The 26,187-nt window shown below is 42.5% G+C and overlaps 1 protein-coding gene across 3 annotated transcripts in view; it reads right to left on the bottom strand.

Moving 5' to 3' along the window:
• KIAA1841 (KIAA1841 ortholog) overlaps positions 1-26,187 on the bottom strand; it is a 155,845-nt gene that overhangs the window by 65,916 nt on the left and 63,742 nt on the right. For all 3 annotated transcript variants that reach the window (XM_030196181.1, XM_030196182.1, XM_030196183.1), the window contains exons 10-11: positions 18,550-18,673; positions 7,819-7,971 (exon numbers count right to left, since the gene is read on the bottom strand). In XM_030196181.1, the coding sequence (XP_030052041.1) occupies positions 7,819-7,971; positions 18,550-18,673 (277 nt within the window). The remainder of the gene's footprint in view (positions 1-7,818; positions 7,972-18,549; positions 18,674-26,187) is intronic.

Genomic DNA, 26,187 nt, shown 5'->3' on the forward strand with positions numbered 1-26,187 from the left:
TGTACTATTCTATAATGTCTATCCTTATGCAGAAGATAGGAAGGGGCCATCATGCAATTAAAAAATATCTTTCTAGCTCTACTGTACCACAAACTGGTTCGAACTATGGATCACAGCAGGTGCTCTACACCTGAGATGGAGTTAGAACATATTTAGCTTATGATTAAAAAAACATAAAAACTAAAACAAAAAAAAAAGTGCCATGTTTGGCAAGATGGTGGCTTGACTGGTGACCTGAAGGTTGCTCTAAATCTGTATGCGTTAGTTTTTACTTCATGCTGAAATGGAAGAGCTCTCCCCTCGCCCAAAGTCCAGCCTGTTACAGAGGAAAGACAGCTTTCCATGATACTTTTGCTCCGTTTCTCCCAGTGGGTTATTCTGCATTTCAGGAGGCATTTTAAGTTGATGGTGTATGCCTAGAATAAAGACATGGAAAGATCCCCGTTTGTACACCATAAGTACGTCTTCAAGATCTATCCAGGTCCAAATGATGTTAGATCCCCCAAGGTTGTGGCAATGACCTTTACACCTTGCAAACTGCTGGACCACAAGTCTTGGGTCCATGGGAAAGATATATGTGTTTACTCAGATGTTACAAGCCTAACCATCTCAAGATCGGCAACTTCCTTCAGCAAACCAGCCTGAAAATCCAGATTCTTCAGCGCTTCCACCGCCTCAACCATGATCGATGAAAGAGAATTTAGAACTGATACTTAATTTGAGAATTACTGTTGCTGTTTATGGACATTATAGATTCATATTTTGTTTTATTTTTAGTTTAGCAGTAATCCTGTCTAGATATTGAAAAGGTTTTATTTTTATTTTCCTATTATTTCCTTTACTCTGTTAGTATCAACCAGCTATGCAATTGTTTAACTCTGGTTTAGGCTTACTTACGTTGCATGTCTTTCTGTAGGTTTGACTAAGCTCCAAGTGGGGTAATGGATATATAAATTGCTTCCCATACTTCCAGGTCATTATGCATATGTCAAGATCCATGCATGACCTCTGGTGATATGAATTTTTCTAGGATTGACTCTTTTTGCTGTATGAGGCAACCTCATGCTTACTATCCACTTATTAGTGCTCATGATTGGATGCCAATGATGAGTACTAGTAAGGTCCAGGAATCCCGACCTATTTAAGGATTCTGAATACCTACAAACCTTAACCAGCCTGCAATCTGAATACTAGCCATATATTTGTTGAGCCCATAACAATGCTTAATCGAAACCACTGTTCCTTCTCAAGACCACTGAGATAGATACATTAGATTATCTCCCCATGTACTAAGTCATAACAAGACCTGAAAGTATTTATTAGTATGATCCACCTGAAATTGCTATTACCCGTATAGATGAACTCATGGTTTTGTCCCATTCATAAAACCTCTCTCACTACAGGTTTGAGTACACCTCAAGAGAGGTAACATCAAGATTAAGGTCCAAGGGGTTGGGTAATATAAAGGGAATTCCATATGCCCAGAAATATACCACCTAACAATGAAGTTTTCTGTCTGGCATAATATCTGCTAGCAACCCATAAGAGCAAAACTCCCCCTCTCGTTTGATAGCTTGCCACCTTCTGGAATAGATGATGACACGCTTGACGAGTTTTGTGTCACCCCTCTCCAGAGGGGGTGACAAGTGGGGAATGTATAATTATACTACAGCAAGAGACCCTCACTGGATCCACCGGAAGGGTGGAAGGCCAGATTTTAGGACTCAGGCTGTAAAAATACCAGCTAGGTTTAAAAATCTATGACTGGCTGCGCAAGGACTTGCTTTTCCTGTAAGTTAATATGTGTCCCCGCTTGGGATCCATCCACTGGAATAGTGGTGGGTCAATTTACATACCTTAAATAGCTAAAACAACTGAAAAAGTACTGACTAGGCCAAACAACAAGAAAGTGATTTAATATTTGAGAATCTGCAAAAAGCAGGTCTGAACAATGAGTCCTGACACAAACTGGTACAACTGTCACTTTAAATCAGATGAACAAAATGGAGTCTATTAGTTTTGTATAAAAGGCTACAGAGGTTATACAGAGTTCTTAAGATGGTGTGAAAAGTATTGCGACACAGACAGATGTGGAACTGTTATCTCAACGCTTCCCAAAACATGCTGATAAGACTGCGTGGGAAAGTATCATCTCAGAAATTGAGAGCTAGGTATCTCACCATAGACTTCTATGGAGAGGTTTGTGTATAAAAGAGGGGACAAATTGCCATAGCTTTGGAATTTTCCCCAACGCTTCTGTCAGACGGCAGGGCTCTGTCCGGATGTACCCAGAATCTGTCTGCTGAATGTACCTGATTAAAGTCTGATGTGCAAATAAAATCCTTATTCCAAATGATGATTTGTGGGCTTAACTTAATGATGAAAGGCTGTAAGTATAAATGCTTCTGCTGTATCAGGCTATCACTCGCTGCATTATATAACTTGTAACCTAAATCCAGTTTGTCATAAGGCTGGTATCTGTTTCTTGCCAGTGCTGAGAGGCGGACTAATGCGGGTCTCTTAGGTCTAACGTCTCTCTCAGTGGCAACTCCTCTTAGAACTTCACAACCCCCTGATTGCCCCAGTTCTAGGGCTATTCAGAGATGGAGTCAGATTAAGGTCATTTAAGCCTTCTTGGGGGGGCTCGGGACCCCTTAATTCTGAACAAAAGCAATGCTTCACTTAGCATAGTGGAGGAGTGGCCTAGTGGTTAGGGTGGTGGACTTTTGGTCCTGGGAAACTGAGGAACTGAGTTCAATTCTTGGCACAGGCAGCTCCTTGTGATTCTGGGCAAGTCACTTAACCCTTCATTGCCCCATGTAAGCCACATTGAGCCTGTCATGAGTGGGAAAGCGCGGGGTACAAATGTAACAAAAAAATAAAAAAAAAATACTGGGCCCAGTAACTTCTTGGAAATCTGTGAGCTGCTAAATGAGCCAACAGCAGTGGGAAGAGAGCTGGAAAAAAAAATCAAGAAAACAAAGCAGTAAAGTCTTTAATAATATTTAGATCATTTGCTGGAACAAAAGTCACCTGCCCGATGTAGCCAAGTAACTGCTTAAAACAGATGCTGTTTGAGCCATGTGGGAATGCCTATTTGCTCAACAGACTCTTTGAACTGCAGAAAGGAATTGATTAGGATGGGGCAAAATCCCCCCATCTTCTTGGGCACGAGAAAGTACCTGGAATAGAATTCCTTCTCTTTTTCCCCTGGTGGAATGGGTCCAACTGCGTGGGCCTTTAAAAGGGAAGAAAGTTCTTCTGCAAGCACTTTTCGGTGCTGAGAGCCGAGATAAGACATTCTTAGTGGGCAATTTGGAGGTTTTCTTTACCAATGGAGGGTGTACCCTACCCAGACTATTTGGAGAACTCACCAACCTAAGATTACAAGGGGCTACCATTGATGAAAAAAATTTAGTCTCCCTTCTAGCGGTAGGTCATCCGGGAGAGATACTATGATGGCAGCTATACTATGATGGCAGCTATGCTTTCCTGGAACCAATTAAAAGCTTGTCTCCTGCTTAGACTAGGGAGCTGGATGGGTCTTTTGAATGCACTACTGTCAAGGCTGGGAGCAATGGGGCAGGGACTGTTGTTGAGGATGGGAAGAAAGGGTTAATCTGCACCTTTGAGAGTAGTAGGAGCCCCTTTTATGTCCTCCAGAAAACCTCTGAGAAGTGGGGGCCACAGGAGAAGGCAGCCGAGAGAGAACTTGATAGTGTCAGCATGTTTCTTGATAAGGTCAGCAACCTCCTCCACATTGTTCAAAAAAAGATTGTTCTCCTCAGCACGGGATGTCCACAAACTTCTGACCTGCAGGTTCTAGGTCTGAGATACGTAGCCATGAGAATCTACGCATACTGACCCCTAAAGCGGAGAGTCTGGATGCCACATCAAAAGTGCCAAAATGCCCCTAGCCAAATACTTTCTGCACTCTTTCTGCTTGGAAGCTAGCTGGCGAAGCTCAACAGCCTGTTCCGGTGAGAGAGTGTCTGCAGAGTCAAGTAGAAGCTCATGCAGAGCTGATAGGTCTGGATGCAATAGATAAGCAAAGCATCAAAGCTAGATAAACTTTCCTCCCAAAAGAATCCAGTGTTTGAGCCTCCCTGCCTGGAGAAACCGAGGCATGAGTCTTCAAACTTCTGGCTCTTTTGAGGTCAGATTCGACCACCATGTAGTGGTGAGGCAACTGTGCCTTCTCGAATCCGAGAGCCTTCTGAACTCTATTTATAGTCTGCCCTCTTAGGAATTACCTGCACAGAGAGGGGTCCCCAGTTCTTCATCTCTGCATCCATGAAGATACTGTGAACGGGAACAGTCATAGTTTACTTAGATGGATCACAGTTGTGGACAGTCAACAATTGTGCCTTGGGCTCACCCTCAGTCTCCAACTGAAATGGACTGGCTTCTGCCATTTCCTGCAAAAAGCCTGCAAAAGAACAGCTCTTCTGGAGGGGATTTCCTTCTCTATTGTGGTGGGGAGGGGTCCAAAGGCAGACCAAGAGACTTCTTCTTCTGGTTCCTCCTTGGACATCCAGGAATGATCCTGTCTCAGACTCAACAAAATATTTGTTGTGAGACGTCCGAGTCTGTGCCTTTGCCGAATGGAGGTATGTCCAAGCCTCGATGGTGGACTCTGAAGTACAGATCTTCTTTGTGAATCCAGGGTAACTTACTCCCCTGATCGAGAGAGGTTCACTGCATCGGTTGGTGCCAGCCCCAATGCCTATAGAGGCACCGGCATCACCAACCGCTTAACAGGCAGGGCATGGGCCTCCAAGTTGGGCTAGAGTGGTTCCACAGCTGGTGCAAGCGTCCTTGATGCCTTAGTACTATGCTGCTGCAGAAGACAGCCCAGCTCCCCCTGGAGCATAGCCCGGAACCATTCTTCAAGGGCAGGCATCAGTAAAAGTTGGGGGGGGGGGGGGGGGGCCAAAAAGAAGACAGCCTGTGAATCTGCTGGTGTCAAACTGGAAGAGGGGTCCCGGCTGCGGGGAGACTGGCACATCATAACTGCTTCAACAGAGGGGGACTGATCCTCTCAGCTCCAACACTTTTAGAGTGCCAGCAGCACCAATGTCCCAGAGCTCCAGGCACTGTGCTTTGAGAAGAAGCGATTGTGATACTTCTTAGCCTTTGCTTGATGCTCAGCATTGTGGTCCCTCGGTGCTGACAAGAACGTCTTCAAATTCACACATGTCCAATGCTGACTGGTTCCAGGGTCCCCTATTAGCGCCTGATGTTGAGGCAGCAGACCTCCTTGATGCCGGTACACGCCCAATGTCATATGCAGCTCCAGCAGCTATGGAGACCAATGTCTCTGATGCCGATGTTGATGGACCAGACTTAGGAGCGCCAAAATGTTTCTTGAACTGAGCCTCTCTGCTTTTCTGGGTTTTTTTCTGAATTTTTAAACATAGTTAGAGGCCTTGTAGTCTGGACCCAGGCATGACAGAAACCAGCTATAGGGATCAGTCCCAGATATGACTGTTGCAGCAAGCACAGTGCTTGAAGCCACTGAGAATCTTCTGGAACATGACAGGAAAAATGGCTGATGTGAAATCAAATGGCTAAATTGTGAGGGTGAAAGAAACTTCACCAAGAAGAAAAAAATGGGGCAAAAGGATCCGGCCAGCAAGCAGGCCTCAGAGGTCTCAGGAGCCGCGAAAATAAAGGAATCAAATTTGCTGCAAAAGCAGTTAAAAAATAAAATAAAATAATGGGGAAAGAGAAATAAGAAAAAAAAAGAATTAAATAAAAAAGTACCACAAAAAAAGGGCACTGCTTAACCAAAAAAGCTGAAAAAAAGTTTGACATGCCAAGGAGAGACCAGAAATGCAACCTCTCTGCTCTGAAGAAAACTGAAGACTCCTGGTCCCATGCACTCACGCTGGGCAGAAAGGCACTCGCACATATGCAGTGGGATGCTGCCAAAGGCCTCTTAAAGGTAAAGTACACTGGGTAATGTCTACACCAGGGCTCCGTTGGATGACATCACCCTTATGTGAGAAACGCTGTCCTGCTTATCTTCGAAGATCATCATATGCCCCTGAAACACGCATAAGCCAAAACGGGACCACCTTGAGCAGATGACTTTTGTACCAGCAAATGAACTAAACAATACTAAAGATTTTTTAACATATTGTATTGTTTTCTTGATTTTTTCCAATTGTCTTGTGACTGTGACTGACTGTTGGTTTTTTTTGCCTCTCTTTAACTGTGTTAACAGCAGTGGTATAGCAACTGTCCTTGGATGTACCATGAGAGCTGGGGAAGCAGTGGGGCAGGAGGGTGGCCACACCATGGGACAAGCTCTATACTGGAGAGCTAGGAATACAATTTGGGTGAAACAAGTATTTGCCATCGCCAGTTTTGAGGGACCCAAGCGATGGAGGGCTAGTAGAAACTTCTTTCAACTTCCAGGCATTCAGATTCTTCTCCTGGAATTCCCATTCAAGTATGACAACCATCACACTGGATTTGACTTGGACTGTTGTGGCTTCTCTTCTTAAGATTTGTTTGACCCTTGTTAAAAACTTTCTTCTCAATACAAAGGAAAACTTCAAGTGCATGAATTACTGTAATGCTAGTCAAATGAAAGCAGTAAAGGATGCAATTATCCAGGACAAGTTAAAAATCCATAGGATACTGAAGAATTTGGAAAGTTTCTCTAAACATTCGAGCTTCTCTCCTAAACTTCCTTCGGCCACTGACCTCACCTCCTAGGAAACTCTTTCAGTGGTGCTTGATGGAGATTTTAAAGTTTGAGTCTGCACTCTCCTGAAATATTATTTATTATCTCCATTTAGGGTAAAGAGGAGGAAAAATCGATAGACTTATCTTGTGATAGTTTGGATGTGTTTGGAAAGGTCTGGACAGAAGTTGTTAAAATGATAATGTTACTGATGTTGTTTGTTTTTCACCCAAGGTAAGAGCACAGTGCTGCATTTACATTTCCAGAATTAGAATTTACTGTGTTTGGGAGATAAGATTTCTACATTTCCTGGTATGTGTAAAAAGCCCAATTGTACAGAAACAATTCCTAGGAATGCACCTGAAGGCCCTCTCACTTGAGGCTAAACTTGTATTTGGATTATTAGGCTTTAAAAATTGTATATTGTTTCTTTGAACCCCCCCCCCCTTTTTTTTTCAGGTTAAGAGGGAAAATGGTGTGAAAGCGCCTAATGTTTGAATTCAGGTAAGACAGTAAAGGGAAAGGGAAATGGGACTTGATATACAACCTTTCTGAGGTTTTTGCAACTACATTCAAAGCAGTTTACATATATTCAGGTACTTATTTTGTACCAGGGGCAATGGAGGGTTAAGTGACTTGCCCAGAGTCACAAGGAGCTGCAGTGAGAATCAAACTCAGTTCCCCAGGATCAAAGTCCACTGCACTAACCACTAGGTTACTCTTCCACTCCAAGATGTATTGGGTCTGGTTTTTCTTTTTCTTTTTCAACTTTATCCTATCTACACCTGGGGATGGTTTCTTGGATCCCTTTTTGTGTACTAGTTTGCTGTAATCACCAAATGTTTTCTGGTTCCCTGAGTTTTGGGGCTGTTTCTGTGTTCTTCTAGTAATGTTTTCTAGATCAGAGCCCACATTTTATCCTTGTCAGGTTTTCTTATGTACATATTTATTTTTTATGTGCATCTCAAAACCATATTCTCTGAACCATTTAACCATAGAACTCTAAACCAAACAACTAATTTATGTCTGATGTAACCATTACTCTGTTTTCTTCCAGATACAGTAAAATATTAACAATTGTACACAGCCATTTTACTTTTTGAAAAAAAAATATGAAAATTTACCTTTGGAAGTTGAGTAGGGTCAAATCGAAGGACTCTTTGGTTACAGCAAGGATATATGCCAGTACCTGACGAAGCCAGTGCACTTGCAGAGCCAAGATAAAGAGCTGGCTCTGGATGATACTGACAGTGAGACAGCTCAGTGCACAAAAAAACCTGTTTTAAAAAAAAAATAAAGACAACAAAAATCAGGAAATGAGTTTAACCTTAGAACTGCTGCAGAACTTAAAATGATCTCATTTGATTAAAACAGATCTGCTAAAGTGAAGTAACCGCTATTTAGTCATTCCTCTGTGTAAGTCTCTGGTGAGACCTCATTTAGGGCCCCTTTTACCACAGCGGGTAAAAGTGAAAAAAAATGAAATGGCGGTAAGGGATCTCACTCTAACCCATTGGTAGCCAGGCAGAGTGCAGCGCTGCCCAACTACCTCCGATCGCGATGGAAATGCCATGCGCTGGGGCGAAACTACCAACGGCAGCCGCATTAGGCCAGCAATACTTCCAATTTGCCACGCAGCAACCCTTTACTAAAAGGGCCCCCTTAGAGAACTGTGTGCATTCTGGAGACCACAACTTAAAAAGGATATATAGAGATGGTCCAGGGGGTGACTAATAAATTGTCATTGGTATTAGTCAAAGCATACAGGAAGAAAATTGAAGATATAAATATGCTTTGAAGAAAGAGAGAGGATTTAGAATAGAGATTTTTTTTTAAATTTATAAAACAAGTGAGATGATCCTTTGCTTGTATAGTACTATATCCACAACATATACTGTGAATAAACAAAGTACCGCTATACACTTAGGTGCTCATTTTCAAAGCACATAGTAACCTATATAACTTTGTAAGTCTATGTGCTTTGAAAATGAGCATCTTACTCTACTATAAAAAAGAGGAAAAGACCTTAGTAGTCCAAGACTGGCTGAAGAATTGCCACAAGTTGGACTTTTAAGAATCTCTTTCATTGGTCAAAAACCTCCCATAGTTTACATTTGACTCTTGAATCATATCATTTTCATCACTGTTCATGCCATACAACAATGTCCAATTTGATTCCAGGACCAAATTAAATTGAAAACAAGCATGAATAGCATTCAACTTAAAACCCAACGGAAGCACAAGATTTTTCTTCTAAGATTGAGGCCTTAGAGAGAGAGACAAAGCAAACTGATGATTTTAAAATGGCTGTGGTAAAAGATAATATGGAAATCAGAAGAAAGCTGGAACAAGTAGAGAACTTTAATAGGAGATTAAATCTCCGAATATTGAATTTCCCTAGAATATTGGGAGAATCTCCAAAAGATATGTTCCAGAGATATCTAAAAGAAAATCTCAATTTTCCCCAAGAAGTATTTCCTCCTTTGAATAAGATCTATTACATACCAAGTACGATGAAAAAAGTTGGGACAGAGAACTCTATAGACTTACAAAATGTCACAGCCATTTTGGAGCAAACAATTGAAGAATCTCCTGAAAGGGGGACGTTGATAATTTCCTTTGTATTTCAACAGGATTTAAACGCAGTAATGCGTCTTTACTTCAAATCAACTAACCGTGTTTTTGCTGGCCAAAAGATCTGGCTTTATCCGGATGTGACTAAGTCTACACAAGAAAAACGTAAAAAGTTTCTCTCTATGAGGTCCAAAGTATTGGAATTGGGAGGTTCTTTCCTCCTGGCATATCCCTGTAAATGTGTCATCAGGTTAAATCAAGTCAAATATATATATTATATGCCTGATCAGCTTCAGACTTTCCTAGACAATAAACAACGATAGAGTTGAGATATACATGGGACTAACGGAACCAAAATTTTTCATTTATATGTTATGATTGTGTTATCTTCACTAATTCCTACCCCCCTTTATTGGGGTCTAAGGAAGCCGATATTTTGTCTTTATTAGGACAATTTGTTTAATTATTATTATTCTTGTATTAATTACTTTAAAGGCTGTATTACACTTTTGCAGTATGATAATTTCTGTAATAAGTATATAAAAATTAATAAAAAAAAAAAAAAAAAAACCCAACGGAAGCCACCGTTTCATCTTCTGGCTCTTTGAGAGCCAAGTGTTGCATGCTCCAGTGCTCTGCATACATATGCTTTTCCTACTTTAAAGGAGGAAAAGACCTCAATAGTCCAGGATTGGTTGAAAAAGTGTTACAATTTGGACTTTAAGAATCTTTCATTGGTCAAAATCCTCCCATAATTTATATTTATTCAACTTATTTTAGTGTTTTATTTTTGCTTATTTTTTTCAATTTCATCGTTATTCATGCTGTACAACAGTGTCCAGAAAGCAAGCGTCAATAGCACTTAACAAAACCCAAAGAAGTCCACCATTTCACCTTCTAAATTCTTTAGGGGTTATTGCTGCATGCTCCTATTCTCTGCATACATATCCTTGAGTCTGAAGCAGTATAAACAGAAATCATTATCACTGATTTCACATTACTTTGATATTGTAGATTATTTTTGGCTCCTTACTCTATCATATGTCTATGTTCCTGTCTGGCTCTTTACACAAACAAAATGGCACTTATTTTTAAGACACAGTCATTATGGAGAACCAATCATCGCCATATATATTTGTCATGTGTTTGTGAGACAAACCCACACCATTCTATGTTATTGCTAAACACCCACAGTCTATAAAGCAGAAAAGTGGGTTTGTCTTATAAACGCAACAAGTATACTTGGCTATGATAATGCCATCTTACTTAGAAACATGCATCATTTTGTTTGTGTAAACAGCCAGACAGGAATACAGAGAGTAAGAAGCCAAAAATACTTTACAATATCAAGGTAATGCTGAAGCAGTGATAATGATTTCTGTTTATACTGCTTCAGACTCAAGGATATGTATGCAGAGAATAGGAGCATGCAGCAATAACCTTGAAGAATTTAGAAGGTGAAATGGTGGACTCTATTGAGTTTTAAGTGCTATTGACACTTGCTTTCAATTTAATTTGGTCCTGGAAAATTGGACACTGTTGTACAGCATAACGATGAAATTGAAAAAAATAAGCAAAAAATAACACACTAAAATAAGTTGAATATAAATTATAGGAGGTTTTTGACCAATGAAAAAATTTTAAAAGTCCAAATTGTAACACTATTTTAACCAATCCTGGACTATTGAGGTCTTTTCCGCCTTTAAAGTAGAGTAAGAGGGGCACTTTCGATATGACATCTAAGTTAGACTTTGAAAATTCTGTGTTAAACGTCCCAAATCCGAATAGGAAATATGGACATTTTCAAAAAAGCAAATTGTCTATCTTTGGCCAAAAGTAACATGTTTTTGTGCTTTGTGCGTTTATCTTTTTGGTCCATTTTCAGGAAAAAAAATGGAAAACAGAGAAAATCAAGCTATTGAGATGTAGGAGTCAGCATTCTTAGCAGACTGGTCACACAGACATCCCAGGAGAGCAATGGGGCACCCTATAGGGCACTGCTGTGGACTTTATATAAAACCTTCCAGGTACAAATCTCACTGTTATCCCCTTATCTTGTCTGCTGAGTCCTCTAAAACCCACCACCCCCAACTGTACACCACTACAATAGCCCTTATGAGTGAAGGGATCACCTATATGTGAGTACAGTAGGGTTTCGGTGAGTTATAGAGAGTTCACACTTTCCACCACAAGTGTAATAGGTAGAATCGGATATGGGCCTGGGTCCCCCTCTCTACAGTGCACTGCACTGACCACTATACTCCCGGGACCTGCTTGCTGCTCTATTTGAACTGGCTATAACATCTGCAGCTGTCATAGAGGCTGGTAAGTAGTATTGTTATATTCACATCTTTGGGGGGTAGGAGGGGAGGTAATCCCTGATTTCCTCCAGTGGTCATCTCATCATTTGGGGCACCTTTTTGTGCCTTATTCATTCTAAAAACAGGTCTAGACCAAAACATTGAAGTTTCAGCTCTAGATATTTTCATTTTTTTCCATTATGGCTGTAAAACGTCCAAAAGTTAGGAATGTCCTAGTCCCACATGCCCCCTTGTGATTTGGATGCATTGCAGATGAATTGCATAGATAAACTTCTGCAAAACAGGTTTCAAAAATACTATTTGGACATTTTGAGAAGAAATTTGTCCAAATGATGATTATGGCACTTTTTGTATGTCTTTCTCTTTCAAAAATGAGTCCCTAAATGTATAGCAATACTTTGCTTATTTACAGCATTTATTTTTTATTTATGCAATTTCAAAATACATAAGAACATAAACATTTCATTACTGGGTCAGAGCAAAGGTTTCTAACAGTGGCCAATCCAAGTCACAATATCCCAAAATGTAGCAAGATTCCATGCTACTTACCACCAGGGATAAGTAATTGTTTTTCCTTAACAGTCCCTTGCTCTTCACCCCAAACAGTCCAGCTTTAGAGCACATCTTAGCACAGAAACTGTTATTACTGCTATTCTCAATGAAATCTACACTCATTTGGACGATCACAACATGGTGTTGGCTGTTTCTCTCGACCTCACTGCTGCCTTTGACCTTGTGGACCACCCTCTCCTGCCATCTCTCCTCTCATCTCTTGGTCTCTCAGGGTCTCTTCCTTTCCAATTGTTCTTACACAGTTGTCATCTAGATCCCCTCCCTGATTCCTGCCTTGTGGAGTCCCATAAGGCTCTGTTCTATCGACGCTTCAATTCGTTTCTCAGTCCTCTGGCATCTTTAATTCAGTCTGCTGGTATCTCATTTCATTTTTACGCTGATGATATTCTGCTTCCCTTTCCTATGAACCTGTACAACCCCTCTCTTGGCCCACTTCATGATTGCCTTACTGACCATAAATTAGAGCTGAACAAAGACAAAACCTTGCCCTATTGGTTTACAGGTGGCCTTTCTACACCATCTGTCCATCTTAGGTTTTGATTCTTCCTATCAGCCAGTCGACGCATTTAGATACATGGGGATCACATCTGTCATTTACACCTCAGATATCCAATGTATGTAAAATGGATTTCTACATACTTCGTCAACTCCGAATAATTTACTGTTATTTTAGTTTTGATATTTTCAATTCACTGATCCTGTCTTTACTCATTATGAGACTAAATCATTGCAATATAATCTACTTTGGCTACGCAAAAGCTAACATTAAGAAACTTCAATCTCTCCAGAATATGACCATTCGATTGTTATGTCATCATACTCATCAATACAACCATGTGTCTCCACTGCTCCAGAAATTTTATTGGCTTCCAATCCACCAGTGCATACTCTTCAAACTAATAAAAAATAACTAAAAAAAACCCCAAAACTACTAGTTCTTACATTCAAGGCCCACAGGCTTGGTCTTCCACCATATCTTTCTTCTTTCACCATTCCATATTCACCAACTCGCCTCCTTATTTCCATAAATGATCACCGCCTAATTGTACCTGGCCCTAAACTCGCCCAACTAGAATCAACTCAACACCGCTCCTTCTTTGCTGCTCCTTTCTTTTGGAATTCTCTTCCTATGAGTCTCCATGCGGAACTCTCATTTAAGAATTTCAAATCTGGATTAAAAACCTGGCTTTTTACCCAGGCATTCACCTCCTCCTAAAAAGGTTGGGCTTGACCGCTGCTGTCCTCTCCCTCCTTCCCTCCTGCACCCCTTCCCTTAACTGCCTCTGCCCCCCTCCCTTCTGCCTACCTGGTCCCTCTCTCTCTCTCTGAGCCTCCCCCTTTCCCCATCCACTTCCAGCTGTTTGTGAATGAATGCCTCTCTTTCCTGTCAATTTATTGTAATTTCTTTTCTTTTTGACATGACCTGCCAGTCAGTCCAGGCAGTATAGCAAATGCTAATAAACCATAAACCATACAGCATCATTTTAAATTCAAAATACAGAAGAAAACAACCCTTTAAACACTCTGTTTAGTCCACATTTATAAAGAAAAGACTTATAACCTAATAGATAAATATCTCTAGTTCTCAATAGCATACTGCTGCAATATTAATTAAACCACTATACAACAAGCTGGAAACAGGGTCATCCCATCCATTAGCAAGATTAGGCCATCATCTCAGGCAGCAGCTTTCTGAGGGCAGCAAAGATCAGCTTCAATCTAAGCAAAACAATAGACCCTTACTCTCACATAAACTCAAAGAACCATCAGTATGTACTTTAATGTGGGTGGGATCCTGGTGCCACTACCTTGAGGACAGAAGCCACAAAACGGGGTTCCGGGCGCTATGCAATATCCATCCTGTAGTGCTTGGCAAAGGTATGCAGCATCGACCACATCACCACCTTGCAAATATCTGCTGGAGACAGTAGGTTACAGCAACTGATGAGTTATCTCTTTCATCATGATATTCTACATGAACCTCAATCTGGTTTCAGAAAAGGCTTCAGCACCAAGAGAGTCCTGGCCACTGTATTATCTGAGATAAGGCAAGAAATTAGTATGGGCAGGAAAGTTCTTGTGATGCAGTATCTTTCTAGTGCATTTGATCTGGTGGATCACTCTGTTTTACTATCACTTCTGGATTATTATGGGGTCCAAGGGCTCACAAACCCTGTACTTCCGTGAGAAGCCTGACACTGTTTATGTCCAAAAAGATGTATGTTATTTAGACCTGCTACTTGGCAGGTCCAGATTACAGAGAGAGGCTCCAATTGAAAAGCTGTCCACTGCAGGGATTAAGGCAAGCCACCTAGTTAATCCCCCAGTGGTTGCTGCCCACCTTTGCTCCAGTAATAATCAAGTGATACCAGTGGCGTAGCCAGACCTGAGATTTTGGGTGGGCCCAGAGCTAATATGGGTGGGCACGCACTGTCTAAATAAGTTTGAGTAGCGTCTCTTGAGATCCTACAAAATAATGCCTTAGAATTCACTTGATGCCCAACAGCTGCCCTGCATCAGTATAACCACATACATACTTAATGGAAAAATTGATATTTTTAAATATAATTACATTATCCCACAATCTCTCCACTGCAAAATGCTATACACAAACTTGTGCAAAAACACACTCATATCCTTACTAAACCATAACAGCACTAATTCCAAGGACAGGACGAGCTACAACCTTATGCTTGAAAAGGCAGAACTGTAATTACACTAGGCTCTAAAACACCAATACACTACCTCGTGAAAAAAAAAAAGCAAAACAAAAAGGGCTGCAAATACTACACGCTATCAGAATACTGCACCTTCATCACACATGAAAAACACATGACACAACAGACATGACACAAGGAACTAGAAATCAAAAAATATGAAGGCAAAATACTGAACTGGAAAGTTAACTCAAGAAGTCAGACTCAGCATGCAGCAATACCAGAAAAATTGAAACTTACATGCAAAATATCACAGATGTACATTTCCAAAAGCTGACATATTCCAATTAATAAATTCTGAATAAAATACTTTTTTCTACCTTTGTTGTCTGATCTATTTGCTTTGGTCCCAGTGTCTTCTGTTTCATGCAGTGTCTTCTTTCCATCTGATATTTTTTCTCTCACCATGTCCACCATCCTCCTGTGTCCTATGTGTCCTGTCTACCATCTGTAGCCCTGTCCATAACCTTAATCGAGTTTCAGTATCTGCCCTCAACGTGTTCCAAACCAGCCCTTAAACTCAGCAGTTTCCCCTTGATCCATATCCAGCATTTCTCCTTACTCCCCTCCATCCATGTGCTTCTACTTCCTCTGTCTTCCCTCCCCTCCATCCTTGTCCAACATTTTTCCTTCTCTTCCCTGCCCTCCACTCCATCCATGTCCAGCATTTCTCCTCTCTTCCCTCCCCTCCATCCATGTGCATCTCCTCCCTGACTTCTCTCCCTTCCCTCCATCCATCCAGCAACTCTCCATTCTCCCCTGCTCTCTCCTCCATCCACCCATATCCAGCAAATGTCCTCTGTCCCCTGCATTCATCCATCCATGTTCAGCAATTCTCCTCTCTCCTCTGCCCTCCCTCCATCCATCCATACCCAGCAAATTTCCTCTCTCCCCTTTCCCCTCCATCCATCCATGTCCAGCAATTCTCCTCCTTCCCCTGCCCTCTGCTCCATCCAGCAATTCTCCTCTCTCCTCTGCCCTCCCCTCCATCCATCCATCTCCAGCCAATTTCCTCTCTCCCCTTTTCCATCCATCTAGCCATGTCCAGCAATTCTCCTCCTTCCCCTGCCCTCCGTTCCGTCCAGCAACTCTCCATTCTCCCCTGCCCTCTCCTCCATCCAACCATACCCAGCAAATTTCCTCTCTCCCCTTTTCCCTCCATCCATCCATGTCCAGGAATTCTCCTCCTTCCCCTGCCCTCTGCTCCATCCAGCAACTCTCCATTCTCCCCTGCCCTCTCCTCCATCCTTCCATCTCCAGCCAATTTCCTCTCTCCCCTTTTCCCTCCATCTAGCCATGTCCAGCAATTCTCCTCCTTCCCCTGCCCTCCGCTCCGTCCAGAAACTCTCCATTCTCCCCTGCCCTCTCCTCCATCCATCCATCTCCAGCCAATTTCCTCTCTCCCCTTTTCCCTCCATCTAGCCATGTCCAGCAATTTTCCTCCTTCCCCTTCCCCTGCCCTCCGCTCCGTCCAGCAATTCTCCATTCTCCCCTGCCTTCTCCTCCATCCATCTCCAGCAAATTTCCTCTCTGCCTTGCCCCCTCCATCAATCCCTGTTGTCTGGCAATTCTCATCTCTCCCCTGCCCATCCTGTTTATTTCAATCCCCTTCCCCATTCTATCTGGCATCTCCCCTGCCCCCCCCCTCAAAAGAACGACAACGTGGATGCAGCAGCTCACAGGTTTGCTTGCCCTGTGTTTTGAGCGAACGGCGATGGCTGCGCGGAGGAGTGGAAAGCAAATCGCTTCTTTCTGGCTGGCTCACTTCCTCTCCCGAAGTTGCAGCGTAAAAGCAGCAAGCAGCGAGCCAGTCTCAACTCCGTCCTTCGCTTCCTGCCCTCTCTCTGTGCCGTCCCGCCTTCCTCTGATGTCATTTCCTTTCAGGCGGGCGGGACGCTGAGAGGGCAGGAACTTAAGCGAAGGACGCGGAGTCGAGACTGGTTCGCTACTTGCTGCTTTTACGTCCGCTGGCCGCTGCGGGCAAAAAAACGAAGTCGTCATCGTGGTAGGTGAGGGTCCCAAAAGACTGGGCGGGCCCAGGCCGAGATTGGGTGGGCCTGGGCCCACCCAGGCCCACCCATAGCTACGCCCCTGAGTGATACTAGGCTCTGTGAGAGCTTCAGGCACTATAGACTTTCATGGTACTTTTTTTTTTTAAATTAACTTTTTAATAGGCTTCCATGTGAAGAGGAGGAGAAGCCTAACAGAGAGAGTGGACCCTGGTTTAAATCCCACTTCACCTTTTTTTTTTTTTAATTGTAAACCCTCCAGTGATAGAAAATACCTTCTGTACCTAATGTACACTGCTTCAACAGTCTTCAGACTTCAGTGGTATAAAAGAAGCCAATTAGTACCACTGAACATCTCTGATTAACACCTATGTCAAAACTGGTTATTCTGGGGTTGTTTTGGAGGCAGAATTAGCACTTGGCCAGTTAAATGCTGATATGCTGATATTTAGCACTTAACCTACCAGGGTAGCCATATAAATAGGACTGCAAATAAATCAGTCCTAATTTTATGCGGTGCCCCATAGCTGGTTAAATGTTCAATATTGCACTTAACTGGCTATGTTACAGACAGGTCTGCCAACCTGGAAATCCAATGCCAAAGCCCAGACACAGCCTGTAATTTCCAGGCATAATACCAGCAGCAGTCAGAAAAACGCTGAGCGCCACCAGCTGAATATCTGCCCCAATATTTCTTTTTCTTATAAGGATTTAAGACAACTGAACACATCTCAAACATTAAAAAAAATATAATGCTTTCCATCAATCATTAACTGGTCTTTTCTCCAAACCCCAATCTAGATGTAAAAGAATAAAAAATATTCATAGCAAAATCACCAATTCTCCCTAAGAGTCTCTATGCTGTCTATTTCTCTTCCAAGGGAAAGTCAAAACAGTTCATTTCACTTCACTTAATCTACTAATTTATAAACTGCACTTCTCGGGCACAGAACACTGATGATTGCCAAAAGCGGCGAACAAGAATTAAAACATAAATAAGAAAATTGCTACATAAAATACATCAATACCCTTTAATACTCTCAACAAAAAAAACTGGGACATATCCAAACTTATGTTTTTTAATATGCAGTCAAACACCACCAAAAAATCACACCTAGCACAAAGCTGAATGAGCTGAACATAAGGAAAACAGAATAGCACAAACCAGCCGATATTCAAAACCATTTAACCAGTCGGAACGGCACCTGGCTGGTTAAATGGTACTTAGCCAATATTCAGAGGGAGATAGCCAGCTGTCTCCTGCTGAATATCCCCAGTTTAGGCTTAGCGGATAGCCAGTTATATCGCACGATATAACTCGCTGTCCGCCGATTTTCAGTGCATTGCCAGCTAAGGTTGGTGGCCAGATCTGGCTGCATCAATAGCAGGTCTATCTTTGGCCGCTATAAACTTAGCCGGCCAGTGCTAAATATTGGCCTGGCCAGCTATGTTCTTGGCAGCCAAAAATAAACCGGATATTCAATGCCGGTCACTGGAAATGGCCCAGCATGGAATATCTGGGCTCAGCGATGACCATGCTGTCTATTAATCGGCTCCAAGTCAATAAGAGAGGCTTCAAGTTTTTATGCCACTGTTAAGGGAAACAGCATTCCTTTCTTGAAAACCTCTCTTGTGCTTGATAGGAACAGATTGTTACTCACTTGTTTACATCTTGAACAAGTTAACCAGTTGATAGTCCCCCAGAGGCGCCAGTAAACATCTCGCCAAGATTTTAATTCTTCATACAAACCACATAAGTAGTCATGTACGTCCCACAGTTTATCTCTGTCCAAAAAAAAGAATCATACACTGTCTCAAATATTAACAAATATTTTAAACAGAAAACTATGTATATACATTAGAAATTTCCTTCCAAACTGAATACTTCTTTGATCCAGTTTTCTTCTCCCCACATTCTAACAGTCTGCTATAGAAGATATAACTGTACATTCACAGAAACTATTAAAACTAGCTCTCTCTCAACCTGTTCCAGCACCATGATAATTAAGAAATAAGGCTCTAGCAAAAGATGCTACAATTACTAAGGCCAAATGCACACAACCAAAGAGAAGACAAAAGTGCTAGAGTTCAGACACCTCCCTAACAATACTTAATCAATCAACTCACTGCCATACCAAAGCTATCCCCAGCATCCTTAGACCACCCTTTTGAACCATAGGCCTGGTGAATGCCAGATCAGTGGCTAAGAAATCCTCAGCGATCCATGTCGTCATGCATGAAAACCATCTCGTAGGAATAAGTGAAACCTAGCTAGGTGAAAGTAGGAGTTTACCACACTATGCCCAACAGATTTCAAATAACCAACATCAACCGAGAACAGGAAGACAGGGTTGGAGGGGTTGCAGTCCTGATTTGGGATACAATAAACTGCACAGAATTGCCGCTCCCCAGTTAAATGAATCAGAATCCCTTTTAATCTAGCCAGAAGAGAATAAACCAATCTGGTTGCTCATGGCATACCAAGTACCTTGAAACACATCATCTATGCAAAAATTATTTGATCTGATTACACAAGTGACCCTGAATTACCCTAGGATGGTGTTCATGGGAGACTTCAATCTACAAATCAAAACTCCAGGTACCACCATATGTCTTCCTGGACATGATGACAGCAATAGGATTCACACAGGTGATCAATTTTCCAACCCCTGAAAAGGGTGTTCTACAAAGGTGTTAAACAACTTCCCAGAATACCGAGATAGTGGTATTAAAATAACACTCCTATCATGGACAGACCACTTTCTAATTAAGTTTTCCCTATGTGACCACCCAAAACAAATGGCACATTCCAGAGTTTGAAAGGAGATCAGAGACAAAAAAAACAACTAACTGCTGAGAATTTCCTAGAGGCCTTGGACTATCCACATGTGGATGAAAAGACAACTAAAGTATCAGAGCAGGTTGATATTCAGAACACACATTTTAAAAATAGTCTTATGCCCCAATCAAAAATGCTTACCTTGGTTTTCTCCAGAACTTCTGACTCTTAAGAACGAAAGATGGAAACTGGACAGGAGATGGCAGAAATCTCACCCGGATGAGGACAGGCTAACTATAGGAAACATAATAAAGTGCCGCCAAGCCTCAACAGCAGCCACAAAACAGTATTTCTCTCAATGAACTGAACAAGCTGCCAATTCAACCAAGCACCTGTTCAGTACAGAAAACAGTCTACTGCAACCCCCACAAGAAAACCATCTCACTCAGTCAAAACTGAACTGTAATGATTTTGCTGCAGATTTTGCTAACAAAATTAAAATACTCCTTCAGGATTTACAGGCAGTTCCACCCAGTCTCCAGTTAGCTAGCCAAGAGTGCACAAACTTGCCCCCCCCTGACACAGACATAAGGGACTTAACCCAATAACAGGAGGGTCTTGATAAAATCCTAACAAGTCTTTCAACCAACAAGCTGCTCCCTTGACCCCTGTCCATCAAAGATGTGCAACTACCAACAGCATTAAAAAGACCAGTGGCGCATCCTTTGCTAAAGAGGAAAAACTTTGAACAAGGCTGAAAGTTACCAGCCAGTATCTAACATCCCATTTCTTGGAAAACTTATAGAACAGTCTGTTTTCAACACAACAATTGGCTAGAAGACAGAAACCGGCTAGATCTATGTCCATCTGCACTTAGACCCCGTTATGGAAGAGAAACGGTCCTTGTATCCATACTAGATGATCTTTACAGAAATTGAGACACAGGATTTGCCTCAGTGTTACTACTGCTGGATTTCTCAGCAGCTTTTGACACTGTGGATCACGATATCATGCTAGCATGACTGGCAGAAACAGGTATCAATGGAACAGTATTTACTTGGTTCAGATCCTATTAGATAGGCAACATTCCATACTGTTTGACAGCACCTCATCGTCATTGACCTGTGGAGTACCACAAGGATCAATACTGTTACCTATTCTGTTCAATATTTACTCAAGACACTAGCTGAGCTGATTTGGTCAATGGACATTCAACTCTACATCTACACAGACAAGGTGCAGCTACTCAAACTCACTGAACCTGACTTACCCACAGCCCTGATTAAACTGACTACCTGTTTAACAGCAATTCAACAAATTAGTTTAACAGCTAAAAACAACAAATTTTGCCTAAACCCAAATAAAACTGAGCTTCTATGAGTCCCTAACACAACTGGGCACAATATCTGACATCAAAATCTCTTTTGGGAAATGCAAATCATAAGTCAGGAACCTTGGAATACAGCTAGACTCCAATCCAAGCAACCTTCAAGAGTAGCTTCTATCATTTGCGACAACTATGCTGCCTCTCTTCTTACATGAAGAAGGCAAGTCTCACAGCTGTGCATGCATGATAACATCAAGACTGGATTATTATAATGTGGATTCAGAATGCTGCAGCAAGACTAATAGAAAGTTGTAAGCAACATGACCACATCACACCATTTTAGCACAAACTTCACTGGCTACCAGTACAATACAGGGTTACATTTAAAACTCTGTGTTTGATATTGAAGGCACTTAAAGGAAATGGGCTAGAGTACTTGAAGAACATGATCTCCCTTTACACACCTCCAAAGTCACTAAGGTCCTCCCAAGGAGTATCCCTAACCACACTCTTTCCTAAGGACATCATACAATGCGATACCTGCCAGTGACCTTTCTCCAGAGTAGACCCCACACTCTGGAATGCACTCCCTGAAAGACTAACACAAAACTATCTTTATATCAGGAAGCAAGTGAAAGCTTAGCTCTTCAATCAAACCTTTTTTGAAAGTAGTAACTAACTTGCTAGTCACACACACATGGCGTGACACAGGCTGCTTATTCTGTAGAAGGATGTTTACTCACTCTTACCCCTAGCTGAGATAATATTCAAGCACCTTTCTCACTTCACATGCAACTTTCTTTAGTCACCTTATTTTCTAACTCCTGCTACTCTATCTTATCTATATATGTTCCATCTTTGCTTACACCCTATGCTGCTATTAAAATGTTTTATTGCATCTTATGTTGACATTAGAATGTAGCATACTATGCCATACCTTGTATTGTTAATTTTGTCTATTGCCTATATTTGACTTATTCTTGCTGTACTCTGCCTTGAGTGAATTCCTTCAAAAAGGCATAAATAAATACTAATAAATAAATTTTGAAAGAGGACCACCGACAGAAAAATATTGTAGAGAGAGAGAGGAAGTGACGTCATCGGCAGAGATGGCTGCCTAAGTTTTAAGCTCCGTCGGAGCAGCGGAGAAAACAGTGAATTCCCCCACAAATACCGCGATCGCAACCGCGAAATTGAGCGGCGGAGATCGGGGACCGATGGCGACCCGCAAACGCCTGGAAAAATTTAAATTTGTAGCAGATCAGCGGGACGGAGCGGCGACTTCGAGCCGCACACCGCGCAAAGCAAAAGACAAAATGGCGGATGCGGACTCGGGCTCCGAGACAGAGGGGTTGATGGAGCAGCAGGAAAGTGAATCCGAGCTATCCAAGCAGGAGGTAACGCGATGGTTCAAAGCGCTTAAAGCGGAGATGGCGGCAGTGCGGAAAACGATTAAAGAAGCAGTGGCTGATATTCAAAAGGAGGTGAGAGATATCGGATCCAGGGTGGAGCAGGCAGAGGAGGTGCTGGAGCACGTGGAAAGGGACATAGTGGAACTACAATCTGAAGTTAAAACACTGCGTGCAGAAAAAGAAAAAATGCAACTGGATCTTGAGGACTTAGAGAATAGGTCCAGAAGGAACAATTTAAGATTTAAAGGGGTCCCTGAAACGGATGAGAATATGGACTGTGCCAGAGTTGTTAAAGAAATCTGTGCAACTATTATGGCAGCGGCTGAGGGGGCACCAATACCCGGTGATGAAACTGTGATATTGCTGGACAGAGCGCACAGGAGCCTGGGACCTCGAAGAGATAAGCAGCCCAGAGATATAGTGGTATGCTTTAAGGATTATCGGATTAAAGACATGATTTGGCGCAAAGCACGCAAGCTGGGAGAGATCCCGTGGGACAATCAAAAAGTACTAGTGTTCCAGGATCTGGCTCTGGGGACGCTGCAAAGAAGAAGGGAGTTTCGGGATCTGACCAAATACCTTCAACAGTCAAATTACAGATACCGCTGGGTGTTCCCCTTCGGCCTCCAATTCACAGTGGAGGGCCAGACGAGGCGAGTGGTTACATTGAAGGAAGCGTGGAGATGTTTGAAAGAGCTGGGATGTACTAACATGCCTCCAGAGGATGAGACAGGGAACCCAGGCACCGCAGCTAATGGACGGAGAGGAACTTCTTGGCAGAAGGCGGGACCTAGTAAAAAATCTGGTCCACAGAGGCCTGAAAAGGACAGAGTGCCCTGAAGGGAAGTATGTGAGACTGCCGGTTCTAGTCTGATAAAGTTTCAAGCTGCATGAGGCCCAGAAAGGCCACAAGGCGAGCTCTTATTTGAAATAATCTGTTTTGAGTTGAAATGTTGGTTGTTCACTGCACTGCACTGTTTTGATATGTGAAAGAGTTATGTTGTGTGTTGGAGGCTGGGGAACGAAGGGTTTTAGGGGGGGGGGAAGGAGAAACAGGGAGGATTGTGGGCGACAGCTCTGGCGAGGGGTTATTTCCTCAGGTCTCTAAGCTGGCGGATAGCAACACCGCTCAGCAACAAAGGGGGTGGGACGGGGAGGGTTGAGGGTGGGGTCTTGGAACGTGAATGGGTTAAATTCACAAAGGAAAAGAAATTTGGTGTTTCGGGAACTACGGAGAAGCGGCTGGGATATTGCCCTGCTGCAGGAGACACATATTAGGCGCAGGGAAGCCCATCTTTTAAACCAGAGGGCATATAGTGAATGTATAATGCACTTTGATAAACGAGGGGGTAAAGTGGGTGGATTAGCCATCTATATTCGACGAGGGGTTGCATTTGAAATTGAAGACATCTACAGAGATGATTTGGGACGATGCTTAGCAATTAGAGGGCGACTACATGGAATAGCTGTGACCATAGCAAATATTTATGCACCCAATTCAGGACAGGGAGAGTTCTTTGCACATATTAAAGAAGAGCTCCTTCACTTTCAAAGGGGGGGAATGATTATGGGGGGAGAGTTTAACATTTGGAATACTGCCAGTGATCATTCAAAGGGGTCCACCACTCCACATATGTCCCATGCTCGGAGACTGAAGTCGCTCACCTCGACACTGGATTTACTGGAGGTGTGGAGACTTTTGCACCCGACTCAGAAGGCTTATACATTCTTCTCGCATTCTCAATGCTCCTACACGAGGATTGATATGATCTGGTGTAGTCGTTCATTCTGGGAACATATTAAGGATGCAGATGTGGGATCTATTTCCATCTCAGATCATGCTCCAGTGGAAATAGACCTGAAAGGGTTGGGAGTAGAAGATAGGCAGCGATATTGGCGACTTAACGAGGGGCTTTTAGGAGAGAAAAAGGTATGTGAGGACATCCGTAAGGTGATTAAAGATTACTGTAATACGAATGATGTAGGGGTAGTTTCAGAGGGAACATTATGGGATGCTTTAAAGGCAGTAGTACGGGGGCATCTAATTAAATGGGGGGCTAGGAAAAAGCGAAAAAGGGAGGCTAAGGAACTGGAGGCCAGGGAGAGGTTAGCATATTGGGAACACCGACATCATGAGGGGGGTACGGAGGAGGAGCTGCGGGAGGTTCGCAAGTGGAGGGGGGTCCTGGATCAAATACAAGTAGACAGGGTGGAGTTTATGCGAAAGCGCCTCCAGCAAAAGTTCTTTGAGTTTGGGAATAAATCGGGGAAGATGTTAGCTAATTGTTTGCGCCACAGACAGCGAGACTCTCTGATCACGAAAATTAAGGGACAGGGTGATCAGCTGTTGTATAAAGACAAGGATATCAGGGATCAATTTCTGCAATTTTATCAAACATTGTATACTAGTGAATTAGGTGTTGAAAAAGACGAAATCAGAAGAGTACTGCGTCATCTTCATCTGCCTAAGCTATCAGAGGTTGATTGCGCAAAATTAGAGGCTCCTTTCCATATAGAAGAAATTAAACAGGTCATTAAAGGGCTTAAAGGGGGGAAAGCCCCGGGGGTGGATGGGTATTCTGCCAAGTTTTATAAGATATTTGCTGGAGAGGTGGGTCCCCTATTAATGAGAGTGAGTAATGCATGCTTTCGAGGTTGCTCACTCCCAACCAGTATGCACGAAGCGGGTATATCATTAATCCTGAAGCCAGGCAAGGATCCATCAGTCTGTGGGTCATATAGACCAATTTCATTAATCAATTTAGATGTCAAGATTTTATCCAAAGTCCTTGCAAACAGGGTGGGGAGGATACTACCAAGGTTGATACACCCAGATCAATCAGGGTTTGTGGAGGGGAGACAGGTGGCTGATAATATACTTAGGGCACTCCATCTTGTCTGGGAGGCCCAACAGCGAGGGAGGCCTTTGGTATTGTTAAGTACAGACGCCGAAAAGGCCTTCGACAGGGTGGAGTGGTCTTATCTTTGGGAGGTCATGAAACATCTGGGATTTGGGGAGGGCTTGATAGGATGGCTACAACGCCTATATGAGAGACCCATAGCGCGGATTAAGGTGAATGGGGGCTATTCGGAAGCTTTTCAAGTAAGGAGGGGGACAAGGCAAGGCTGCCCGTTGTCTCTCTTATTATTTGCGTTGGCAATTGAACCATTGGCACAAAAGATAAGGGAGATGAGAGATGTAAAAGGAATTACAGTAGCTGGCAGAGAACATAAGTTGGCTCTATTTGCTGATGACATCCTCTTTTTTGTTATGAATCCTATACTGACCCTTCCAAATCTAGTAAAGGAGCTAAATCAATTTGGTAAGATTTCGGGTTATAAAATTAATTATGATAAATCTGAAGTGCTGGGGGTGGCTATATCACAAGATCGACTTTCCGAGGTCATTAGGGGGTTTTCGTTTCGCCTTAATAAGAGGAGCATCAAATATCTAGGGGTTCAGATACCCTCAGAACTGAGCCAACTATACCATCTTAATTATGATCCTTTATTTCAACAGGTTTGTAGGGACATGGTGGGTTGGAAAGGGACTTGGTTATCCTGGTGGGGAAGAATAGCCTCAGTACAAATGAATATCTTGCCCAGAATCTTGTTTCTGTTTCAAACCTTACCCATACAGATACCTAAAAAAGAATTACAAAGGATACAGAGAGAGATTTTGAAATTTATATGGGGGGGCAGAGCACATAGATTAAATAAGAAATTGATGTGGAGGTCGGTGGACCTGGGGGGTAGAGGTGTGCCAAATTTGGAATGGTAT

The sequence above is a fragment of the Microcaecilia unicolor genome, chromosome 3 (assembly GCF_901765095.1).
Source record: "Microcaecilia unicolor chromosome 3, aMicUni1.1, whole genome shotgun sequence".
Lineage (NCBI taxonomy): Eukaryota > Metazoa > Chordata > Amphibia > Gymnophiona > Siphonopidae > Microcaecilia > Microcaecilia unicolor.